Source organism: Pelodiscus sinensis, chromosome 1 (assembly GCF_052426305.1).
Source record: "Pelodiscus sinensis isolate ZL-2025 chromosome 1, ASM5242630v1, whole genome shotgun sequence".
Taxonomy (NCBI): Eukaryota; Metazoa; Chordata; order Testudines; family Trionychidae; genus Pelodiscus; species Pelodiscus sinensis.
The window spans coordinates 330,720,329-330,732,754 of record NC_143052.1 but is presented as its reverse complement, the minus strand read 5'-3'; the positions used below and the strand labels follow the sequence as shown (position 1 = coordinate 330,732,754).

Here is a 12,426-nt window from a genome sequence, read left to right as displayed (position 1 = left end):
AACTCAGCAGTTTTGTCGACGCTGGTATACCTCATTTTACGAGGCATAACACCTTCTGTCGACAGAGTTCTGTTGACAGAAGGTGTTATTGCCTGTAACACTGCGTCCAGACTACGGAGTTCTGTCGACAAAGCAGCTTGCTTTGTCAACAGAACTCAATGTGTCTGGACACTCTTTGTCGACGGAAGTTTTGTCGACAGTATCTGTCGACAAAACTTCCGTCGACAAAACACAGTAGTTTAGACGTACCCTTTGAATCACCAGGTCCCGGTACAACTGCCCCTTTGCCCTACTCTGCCAGCATGCCTAACAAGGTGAGTGAGGTAATGTTGGCTATTAGACCAACTTCTGTTAGTGATAGAGACAACACAAGCTGGTCCAGTAAAAGGTATTACCTCACCCACCTTGTCAAACATCCAACACAAAAACAATTAGCCATTTTGGAATGTCTCTGTTCAGGAGCCCAGGATATTTTAAAGCGGTCTAGTTTTGAGAAAGTGCTGACTACCCTTCCTCGAAAACCAGATCCCCTTTAAGTGTGACAGCTAAAACAGAGGTGCCCAAAATCGCTAGTCAGTCTGAAGAATTGTGGATGTCAGTTTTTCAGATGTGAGTATATTTTTCCTTCCTTCTCTTTTCAAAGCAGAGGACAAACCTCTTTTTACTAATGCCCTGTAATCCGTCCTGAGGATTATTTCCTTTCCTTACACCCCATGAGCACTTGATCACAGCACTCCCTCTGCCTTCCATAAATATCACTCTTTAAAGTAAAAGGCCATCCCAGCAGCTTAGTGTGGCCCAACAGTGATTACTGCTGTTTTTGAATTTACAGCTCTATGACAAAAATAGAGACAAATGCCAATTGGCTGGGTAACAAACAAAATGTGAGGCTTTGTGTCAGATTTTATAAAAGCTATCCACTACTGGGGTTCAAGCATGGTGACAGCTATTCTAACTATTTAATATCTCTGATTGTCTAGTCTAATTGGTACACTGGGTGTGCTAGAAGGGGTCAGACAAAACTAAGAAAAAAACAGCAGCAATAACAAGCAGTAGCATCGATAGCATATTAATCATAATACTAACAACAGAGAGCTAGCTCTGGATTTCAATTCAGTCATTTTCTTTATAGTTCATGCCCACTGTCTTTAGATCAGAAAGATTTGGAATATGTATATATTTATTCATCCAGCACTAATCAGATTTGTGGTGTTCAATGGGATAGCAAACCAAGTGACATTATTTCATATTCTGTACTGCATTATGCATATTTGAATAAGATGAAGAATTAATTTGCACTTTAGGAATGAGAATTATTCCCTAAAAGTCATCAGTTACCTCAGATGTGAAAGTTGTAAAGTACCAAAATACAGGTTGTCTTCCGGCCTTGTACCTGCATCTATTGAGCTAGATGTATTTCAACCCTCTTTTAGACTCTTTAGATATATTTCGTCTCCAAGAGGATAAATTACTTGGAGGGAGGGAGGGAAGGAGGGCGGCAGGGAAGCTCCATTAATGAAATATGAAGTTTGCACAAGTAAACACACACAATTCGAGAAATGCTGATTGGTCCTGACTACTATCTCAGATTCCCTTCTGCTCTCTTGCCCACATAAATTGTAACTCATCTTTTGATTATGTTGCCACATTAATTTCTTAATACAATATAATTAATAAAATTTCTCCAATTTTTGCAGTATAATGTAATAACTTTGGACCTACTTCTCAGGGTTCATCTAGACAACGGCACTATTTCAGGATACTTCCGGTATACCAAAATAGCATTTTCTGCATCTTGACAGTGTGTCTGTTATTTCAAAATAGCTTTCAAAATAATGGCCATGCTATTCTGACATCCCTATAAACCTCGTTCCATGAGGATTCAGGGACATTTTGGAATTGTGCTCTATTTTGAAATTTGGCATTGTGTAGACAGGACCAAATTTCTAAATAAGCTATTTTGAAATACACTCAAAATAAACAATGCCGTTTGCATAGCTCAAATTGCGTAGCTTATTTCAAGCTATGGGTGCAGTGTAGATGCACCCTCAGAAGTGCTTTTAAAACATTAAGAACATATTTACCCAGTCTTCTGTAAGGGCAGGTTAGTAATGGAGTGCTCCATTGCCCTATTTTAGCGTTAGCGTCAGGGGCCTGTGCTTTGGAAGCCAGGGGATTAAAATTCTGTTGCCACAAAGTTGTAAGTGGCTCTGATGTTCAGTGAAAAAACAACTGACATTCCCAAATGTCGGTTAGAATATAGTTCTCCCCATTTCAAAGGTGGTAGGACTGAGGCACATCAGCTCCCTTGCTTTAAAAGATCCAGGCTCCTACTTATTGAGCCAGCAGAGCATAATCATTTGCTCTTTGAGCTCAATTCTAGCAGTGGCACACCACTGGATTGGATAAGGTGACTGGATGATGTGCCCATAGCCACTGAGACAAAGCTGCGAAAAGAACTCAAGTGTCCTGACTCCCATAGTGGTACCTTAAACATAAAACCATTGGTCTTATACTGTGCCAGTACTGTTTGTGACATGTAAGACAAAAAAAGAAACAATTTCTTTCATTTACATATAGAGTACAAAGTAAAGCATAATTAGACCACGTACTACAGATGTATTACAATAAAAGAGAAATACTAAAAACAATTACAGGCTGGAGTACTTACTGCTTCACATTTAAATAATAATGTGAACTATTAAGTAAACTAGGGAGTAATCAGCTGTGGTTCATTAACTTATCTTACAGTAGAAATTGTACCACAATTCAGTACAATTTAGATACACACAACTTGCACATTTTCTTCATCATGCTGGGCCCACTCTGTGAGGTGCTGAGCTCTTTCATTTCCCACTGACTTCTTTGAGCTTGAGGGCAGTCAGCCCCTCTGGGACGCTGGAACAATTTTTATAGTGGGAGTGCTGTGATCCATGGAATCAAACAGTAAATCCTGTATATAATGGGAACCCCTTCAAGCCAGGGAGTGCTGAAGCATCCCCCACGCTTCCAGTACCTGTACCTATGCAGCCCCTTTCAGGATGCACCCAGCTCCTCCCAGGATCCAGCCGCATGCAAGGAAGGTCTATGTGAATTACACATGTAAATGCACTTCGGTTCGAGTGATACTAATCATTCACATTTGGAATCAGTGGCAGAGAACCAATAGACCTGATTTATGGGCACATTGTGCCTGATTTGCAAGGCTGAACAGGACAAAGTTGTCGTTGTGCACCAACAAAACCAGCCGTACAATTTCAACTGCAGCCTAACCTTACTCAAAATTAAAGTTTAACCTCTTTCAAAAGGAGACTGTCCAGGTCAGCATGTTCAGGAATTGCCCTGAGGCCGCAGCTGACACATTTGTGCTGCATGAGGGGCTGAGATGGGGTGTTGAACCCCCTACATGTGTGGAGCAGCCAAAAATGTGTTAATCAACAGAGTGTTGCACCGCTGTGGTTAAGTGGCTGATGAGCAACAGCTGAGATGAAAGGCTGCACTCAGGAAGAGGGGGTTGGCTACTGGTGATAGATATATGGCTGTGTGGGTGTGTTTTGCCTGCATGCTGTCCCAACTCTGTGCAGACAGCACAGCTGACCTTGAGTGAACCACCCAATGACTACAAGATTTGCTAAGGTACAAAGGCACCTAGCCAGGTTTATTGCTGATGAAGCACAGTCCTAGTATTCTACAGATTCTTCCAGACCACAAATATGTGTATGCCTGTAACAATGGATTCATCTCAGTCTTTGGCAGGACTTTCCACTGCCCCTTAGGCTGGCCAAAGAACACCCCTCCCCCTGCCCACCCAAGACTCTGTTTTATACATCAGAACAAACAAGTTATGTGTTGCTCCTCTCACATGGTTAGTTAACACCCCCTGACATAGGCAGTTACCACCCAGCACCTTGTACATCTCTACCCATCACACTGTCATCCTGACCTTTTCATTCGGATGGGCAGTGTGTGCCTGTTATCTTTGGGGAATGTGTTTGTAGCGTTCTTGGTATGGGGGGTTCTGGTACCACCCTTCTGAAATGTCTTTTCCTCTTCTACCACAGAGGCTTGTGGGAAGGCTTGGGACATCCTGGGTCCTGTCCCAATGGCCTGCGTCCTTTTTCCGCATTGGATGCCATCTTTCTATGGCTCCTGTGCTGCACACTCTGCCTCCTCGGTCTGCAGAAATGGATCCACAACTGCTTGAGAAAATGCTGTTAGGTCTCACTGACATATCATGTGTGGCAGTTGAGTTTTCCCAGAAGCTACAATATGACAATGGGGAGTCCGTTCAGCGTTCCTACAACACAAGGTTTCTTGTGGCATTCATTAAGGTGCCGATCACAGTGGTACCTCGCTTTTGGGCTGGGGAAAAAAGCACTGAGTGGTGTCACATTGTCATGAATGCCTGAGAGGATGAACAGTGGCTGCAGAACTTTTGGATGAAGAAAACCACTTTCATGGGACTGCGTGATGAGCTTAAACCCTGTGACGCACAGACATACGAATGAGAGCTGCTGTGCCTGTGGAGAAGTGCATGGAGATCGCACTGTGGGAGCTGGCTACTCCAGACAGCTTTTGCTCCATCGCCAATCATTTGGGAGTGGGAAAGTCGAGTGTTGGACTCATATCGATGGAAGTGTGCAGGGCCATCAGCCTGCTCCGAAAGACCATGACTCTGGGCAAAGTGCATGAAATTGTGGATGACTTTTGACTTCCCAAACTGTGGTAGGGTGATAGATGGCACGCACATTCCAATTCTGGCACTAGACCACCAACCCTGGGAGAACATTAACCCCAAAGGGTATTTATTTCTCCATGTTGCTGCAGGTGCTTATGGATCACCATGGGCGTTTCACGGACATTAACATCAGCTGGTCCAGAAAGGTGTATGATGCTTGCATCTTTTGGAACCCTGGCCTGTTCAGGATGCTGCAAACGGGGACTTTCTTCTTGGACCAGAATATCACCATGGGGGAAGTGGAAATTCCCACTGTGATCCCTGGAGACCTGGCCTACCCCTTAATGCCATGCCTCATGAAACCATACACAAAGAGCCTTGGCAAGGAGCTGTTCATTAACAGGCTGAGCAGGTGCAGAATGACAGTGCAGTGTGTTGAGTGGGCAGGTCTGGAGAGCGGTGAGTGACACCCTGGGGCAGGGTGGTGCCCACGTTGAAGTGGTGGTGATGGGAAGGAGGCGGGTGTTTGGACACCGGCTGCAGGGGACATTTTGCAGCACCTTTAGCATGTCTTCTTGCCACTCCATGATGCTTAGGAGCTGCTGCTTGCTTTTCTTACACTCCCTCTTGTCACTGTCCCTCCACTCCTGCAATGGTTTGTGTTCAGTTTCAGCGTGCCTCAGGATGTCTCACAAAAGTCCTCTCTAGACGTTGTGTATTCAAACCACAGCAAGCTCTACGCTTCCCGCAGGGGTGGTTTACCTAGACAGCAGCAAGTGCGCAGAGCGAGTGCGCACTAAGCGCCTTGCCGGTGTGGGCACAGTGAAAGTTACAGTGCTGGGGGCTGATTTACTGCACAGTAACTTGTCAATGTAAGCTTTGCCTCCGGACAAGAGAGCAGTGAAAACTTGAGGACTGCTGCTTTTAAATCAGATTGGCAGCTCCATTTCCAACCCCAGATTTCCTTATATGCTTGAACTCAAGCAGCTAACTTGCTAACCTGAATCAAATATGCATCTATTTTTGTTCTTTGAGACCAGGCATACCCTTTGATGGTATGGTCTGTGCATTCCAGAAAAATCCATAAAGGTTTTGTGTCTAAATGTGTGAAGTCCCTGGTCTAATTCTAAAATCTGGATAAATTTCAAGAAACAGAACAATAATTCCCACTGGATTACTAGTCTCAGGATCTTTCTCCAGCATTACTTCTGTGACATGGTACAAATGCTTTTAACAGACTTGCACCATCCCTCAGGTGGATTACACTAGTGAAAAATGAGTAGACTCTTTCATTGCGTATATGCGAACTCAACTGATTAACTGTAAGTAACCTCATAACTTCTGAACTCAGTTATAGGCAATTTAAAATTGGGCAAAGCCCAACTGCTCCTTATATCCACAGCAGTTATTTGTTTCTAGAACCAACCTTAGCATTTTTTACCAGACCTATAAAACATTTTCCACCAAATATTGTCCTAAAAAAAACAAACAGCAACAATAACAAACAGGCAAAACCTCTCTTATCAGCAGACACATTTATTTAATCCCAGATCACACACCACTATTCATTCATGAAAATGAAGAAAACAAACTACATTTTCAACATGACACTGATACCTCCTTTGCAAAATGCTTGTAGAGCTACTGAAAAGAAGCACTATAAGAAAGCTATAAATGTGGTCTATAAAAGCTTTTCAGATCTAAACATAGTGGCTGTGTCTACACTGGCATGAATTTCCAGAAATGCTTAAAACAGAATACTATTCCATTTTCAGTTTTTCTGGAAAAGGAGCGTCTACATTGGCAGGCTGCTTTTCCAGAAAAGCCCTTTTTCCAGAAAAGCATCTGTGGCCAATGTAGACGCGCTTTTCCGGAAACGAGCCCCGATCGCCATTTTCGCGATCGTGGCTTTTTTCCGGAAAAGACTACTGGGCTGTCTACACTGGCCCTTTTCCGGAACAGAATTCCAGAATAAGGACTTATGCCCGAGCAGGAGCAGAATAGTTTTTCCGGAATAGCAGCTGATTTTGTACAGTAGAGCATCGTTGCTTTTCCGGAAATTCAAGGGCCAGTGTAGACAGCTCGCAGCTTATTCCGGAAAAGCGGCTGATTTTCCGGAATAAGTGTCCTAGTGTAGACACAGCCAGTTTGTTTCTCATGTTTTTTAAAAGTTATAAACATTTTCAACATCTCAAACTCGGACACATATTTCTGCTTTTTTTGGCATATTAATGAACCCATTAGATTATTGTAATTAAGGCTTTTGACAGTTCATTTTCTGTTGATATAACCTTCATTGTTCACTATTTATTAATGGTAGTAACCATAAAATGCTAAGCATTTTCCAGACATTCAGGAAAAGTCAGTAGCTTCCCTAAGGAACTAATATTCCAAAGAGAAGCTCATTAATAATCAATCTCTCTTGATTTACTGAAGACCTCAGCTAGGCCTCTTCAGTATGTGTTTTGAAAGGATATACTTTAGAGAAGCTATAAGTATGGTCTTAGTTCATAGAATCATAGAACCATAGAGCTGGAAGAGACCTCAGAAGGTCATCAAGTCCAGCCCCCTGCTCTAGGCCGGACCAATCCCAACTAAATCAACCCGGCCAGGGCTTTGTCAAGCCGAGACTTAAACACCTCTAGAGATGGAGACTCCACTACTTTCCTAGGTAACCCATTCAAGTGCTTCACTACCCTCCTACTGAAATAGTTTTTCCTAATATCCAGCCTGGACCTCTCCCAACACAACTTGAGACCATTGTTCCTTGTTCTGCCATCTGTCACTAATGAGAACAGCCTTTCTCCAGCCTCTTTGGAACTTCCCTTCAGGAAGCTGAAGGCTGCTATCAAATCCCCCCTCACTCTTCGCTTCTGCAGACTAAACAGACACAACTCCCTTAGCCTCTCTTCATAGGTCATATGCTCCAGCCCCCAAATCATTTTGGTTGCCCTCCACTGGACACTCTCCAATGCATCCACATCCTTTTTGTAGTGGGGGGCCCAAAACTGGACATAATACTCAAGATGTGGCCTCACCAGAGCCGAATAAAGGGGAATAATGACATCTCTGGATCTGCTGGCAATGTTCCTCTTAATGCAACCTAATATGCCATTAGCCTTCTTGGCTACAAGGGCACACTGTTGACTCATATCCAGCTTCTCATCCACTGTAACCCCCAGGTCCTTTTCTGCAGAACTACTACTTAGCTGGTTGGTCCCCAGCCTGTAACAATGCTTGGGATTCTTCCATCCCAAGTTCAGGACTCTACACTTGTCCTTGTTGAATCTCATCAGATTTCTTTTGGCCCAATCCTCTAATCTGTCTAGGTAACTCTGGACCCTATCCCTGCCCTCTAGCATATCTACCTCTCCCCCTAGCTTAGTGTCATCCGCAGACTTGCTGAGGGTGCAATCCATCCCCTCATCCAGGTCATTAATAAAGATATTGAACAAAATTTAAGAAATCATGCAGAATTACAACGGTGTGAAGGGTGTCTATGCAGCCTTAATATTGCGATTTTTCTAGTGCTGATCAAGGCATAGTGCATATCATCTCAGCAAGACAATGTTGTTTGCTCAGTTCCAAATCAAAGTCAACTATTTCCTCGGTAGGCCTGTTGCTATTTCACTGAACTCTAGCATATCCCTTTCCAAGGCTCTGAGTGCTTGTACAGTGCATCCACCCAGAAGAATAGAGTTAGGGACAGATCCTGTCACATGATCCATATGGCAGATCCCAGAGCATTTGAGTCCATGGGGCTCCGAACAGGAGGAAGGGCCTGCCCTCACAGCATAACTGGAAAAAATGAGATCTTAATGAAGTTGTCAACTGCTCAGTCACAGCATGCCATATTTACATGGTCATAACTTCTTAAGAGCTATTTTTCAAACACATCAAAAGCACTGTCCCTGACGGAGGGCTGAAGGTCACATTTTCAAAGTAGAGGCCTGTGTGAATTATTCCCCTAGAAAAAAAATGTATGCAGGAAGAACATGTTTTATTTATGCTGTCATAACTCCAAAATAGCTGAAGGGATTTTCCTCAACAATATATTTACCTTAGAAAAGCTACCACGCATGAACAGTTTCAACCTAAAAATAGAGATGAACTAGGAGAGCTGGGCTTTGCATATATATGGCGGCTGTTTTGTTTGAATCACACATGATATTACTGGTCAGCTGCAACATTTCGGTAAAACAGGAGATGGTTTACCTTAGGATTGTGTTAGTTAACATTTGCAGTAATTTTATTAGTGCTTTTAATTAGCCTGACAATAGCTGGATTGGGATTCGATCCCATTGTCTGTGGTAAGTAGAAAGATAAATAGTGTTTTTGCACAGCCCTGGGTCATCTGATGTGTTCCTGAGAAGTGATTATGGCAGTTCTCAAGTCTGTGTGCTCTCCTTTTCCCCACTTTCGCCTCTGTTCCTTTCTAGATAAATAGTTGTGGGGTGAGGCAAACTGATAGGAAAGCAAACTTGGTTTCATCTTTAACATTCAGCTATATGCATCAGCAGCACTGTCTCCAATGCTCTGTTGTTTGGACTTTATTTTATTCTGCTGATTCAGGCACTATTTGTCTGCCTCCTTATTATCCAACTTGCTACATATGATAATGATAAAAACCCATTTATTCCAAATAACAGCACACTTCTTAACAGAAATATATTAAAAATTACCATAAATTTAAAAAATTAGGAACCATATAATTTTAATCTGTGATTACAAACTGTAACTGTTTCCCATTCCCACAACATCCCCACCTGACACAGTTAATTTACCACTCCAAATCACTTCTTCACCTGGCATATAATACTTTTAGAAGCAATTTGTATTCAGGTGCTGAAACTGCTCTGTAGTCGTGCTAATGGGATTTAGAGAGCAGGGCTAGCAGTAAACAAAGCAGCAAATGAAATAAACCCCATTAATTAGGGTGAAACAGTAACAGAGCAGCTCTGGTTTTACAGATGGGCGAGATGTCTGATTGAATTTCCCAGGCCATGCAGATTGCTGCAGATGGTGAGGAAAGTGGCCCAGAACTGAGGACTCACATTATCAGAAACACACTTAGAGCCAAACAGGAATGTTTTCCCATGTGGTGCTGCATAGCCTCCAACCTTATCACAAGCATTTGGGAAGTTTTCAAATCAAACCATAACATAAATACTAACACACAATGTGGTGTTCTGTAGGGATGTTCATTAACAGGGCTATTATCAACTGATAATGCAATCACAGCACTGCTCCTTCAGGAAAGTGAATTTGGCCCTGCATTAGCATTTCCTGTTCAAACCTGGCTTGTAGTAATATAGGAGCAGCATGTGTTATCATTAAGAAAAATACCCTGAAATAAGCTAACATTAGTAAATATGTCCTGAAGAATTCAGGAAAATATGAGACTGCCTGTAGTTACTTTAGATCTGGTCTAAGAGCTCCAGACTCCTTGCTCCCAGTTCCTGGTGAAGGAGGTGAATCAAGTAGGGTTGCCAGATGGTTTAACTCCGTGTTTCTTAAACTGTGGGTCCCGACCCCCTCGGGGGTTGCAAGCAACTTAGAGGAGGGTTTCAGTATCACAAAGTTTGAGAACCCCTGGTTTAACCAAAAATACTGAACACCCCCGCTTCCCTTGCCTCCCATCTCCAGCCAAGAAAAACACCTGGGAGAAAAAAAAAGGGGGAAACCAAAGTTGTTGAGCAAAAAAAAAGGGGGGGACCCCAAGCGTTGTTAAGCAATATATATATATGAAACAGCATGGCCCCTTTAAGAAATGCTTTTGAGGCTTTTTGGCCCTAACAGACTACCAGTGGCCATCTGTCATCTTGTCTCCCTACTCTGGGCTGGACAACTCCCCTGCGGAACCTGGTAAGTACCCAGTATTTTTGTCTCCTGGCCATGAAAAAACAGAAAATACCAGACATTTTAGGTGTCTGGTATTTTCTGAATGTTTTTACCAGACAGGAGGTGAAAATACCGGACTGTCCGGGTCAATACTGGACACCCGACAACTCTAGAATCAAGAGAAGTATTGCAGGCCTGACAGGAAAGCACACATGGGAAGTGAAGAAAAAGAGTAATCCCAGAACTGCTCTGACTTGCACTGGAGTTTATTCTTCTTCCTGCATTAACCCAGCATACAAGATATGCTATGGTAGTTTTCATGCCATCTCAGCTTCCAACCATTCCTGAGTGCAGGTTGAGATTACCCGAGAATCAGGCTTAGTGAATCTTTACAGGTGTAACTGAGGGCTTAATTAAGTCTCTGATTTTTTTTCCACTGATGATACATGGGTAGCAATCCTCCTTCTCTATCCCCCAAAAGCAACAGCAATAACAAAAGCTCAACTCTGGGATACCAGTTTGCATTTCAAGGCAATTATATAGACTGTAGAACTTTTGTTTTGGAGTCAGGAGACACAATCAAACTGGAACCCCACATAACTTTTTATCCAGAGACATTTTTCAGTGCAGAACCTCATTTTAGATAATTGACATCCAAATAAGATATGGATAAGGGTGAGCCAGTCAATATGGCATACTTGGGTTTTTAGAAAGCTTCTATGACTCCTGAAAGGCTATCTGTCTTACCCATTACAAAGATAGCTTTCCCAATTATCACCTCTAATACCATTAGCTCACAGACATTTACCCCCCCCCCCCCCCTCGCATCCCTCTTCTGTTCTGAAATTTGATTTGTCCTTTTCATGTGTGTTCATTTTTTTAAATTGTATCCTTTGGTATATATGGTTGTGACTATTTTCTTCCACTATTTGATCTGAGGAAGTGGGTCTGGCCCATGAAAGCTCATCATCTAACAAACCATCTTGTTAGTCTTTAAAGTGCTACATAGTCCTGTATTTTGTTTTAGGAGTCAGTAACTGGTTAAAAGATATTAAAAATGGGGTAAGAGAGAGGCAGACAGCAGGGACCTGGGGGATGCTAACAGCAAAGTTTGCAGATGATACAATCTTCCTCAAGAGAGTTAAGTCTAAAACTGATAGGTAAGAGTTAAAGCAGAAATCTTACAAAATTGAGTAACTGGGCAACAAAATGGCAGATGCACATATATAACGATGGGTTCTACATTAGCTGTTACCACTTGGAATCACTGAGGATCAGCTGAGTAAACAGCTGGGATCAAAAAAGGCAAACAGAGTGTTAGGGAGTATTAGGAAAGGGATAGAAAATATGACTTTGAACAGTGTGTCCAGCTCCGGTCATCACATCTCAGAAAGGACATAGTGGAACTCAAAAAGGTTCAGAGAATGGCAATGAAGATGATCCAAGATGTGGAATGGCTCCCATACAAAGAGAAACTGAAAAAGTTTAGAGGTGTTCAGTTTAAAAAATTAGACGATTCAGAGAAACTATGATAGAAGGCTATCAAATCATGAATATTATGGAAAAAGTGAAGAGAAAAGTTATCTTTCCTCACAATACAAAAAGCAGGGGTCACCTGATTAAATTAACAGACAGAAGATTTAATGCAAACAAGAGAAAGTACTTTCACAAACACAAAATTTAATCTGTGGAACTCACTGTCACAGGATGTTGTGATGAACAAAAGTATAACTGGATTTTAAAAAGAAATAGATAAGTTCTTGAATGGCTATTAGCCAAGATGGTCAGGGATGTTCAGAGTGACCATAAACCTCTGACTGCAAAAAGCTAGGGAAGCTACGAGTAGATCTCTCCATATTTGCCCTGGTTTGGTCATTCCTCCTGATAGTCTGGTAACAATCCTGAAT

The 12,426-nt window shown here is 42.4% G+C and overlaps 1 protein-coding gene across 1 annotated transcript in view; it reads left to right on the top strand.

The window, feature by feature from the left end:
• LOC149525978 (uncharacterized) overlaps nt 1–4,711 on the top strand; it is an 86,934-nt gene extending 82,223 nt beyond the window's left edge. The window contains exon 5 of the mRNA XM_089778479.1: nt 4,497–4,711. Coding sequence (XP_089634605.1) covers nt 4,497–4,711 — 215 coding nt within the window. The remainder of the gene's footprint in view (nt 1–4,496) is intronic.
• The last annotated feature ends 7,715 nt before the right edge of the window (nt 4,712–12,426 follow it).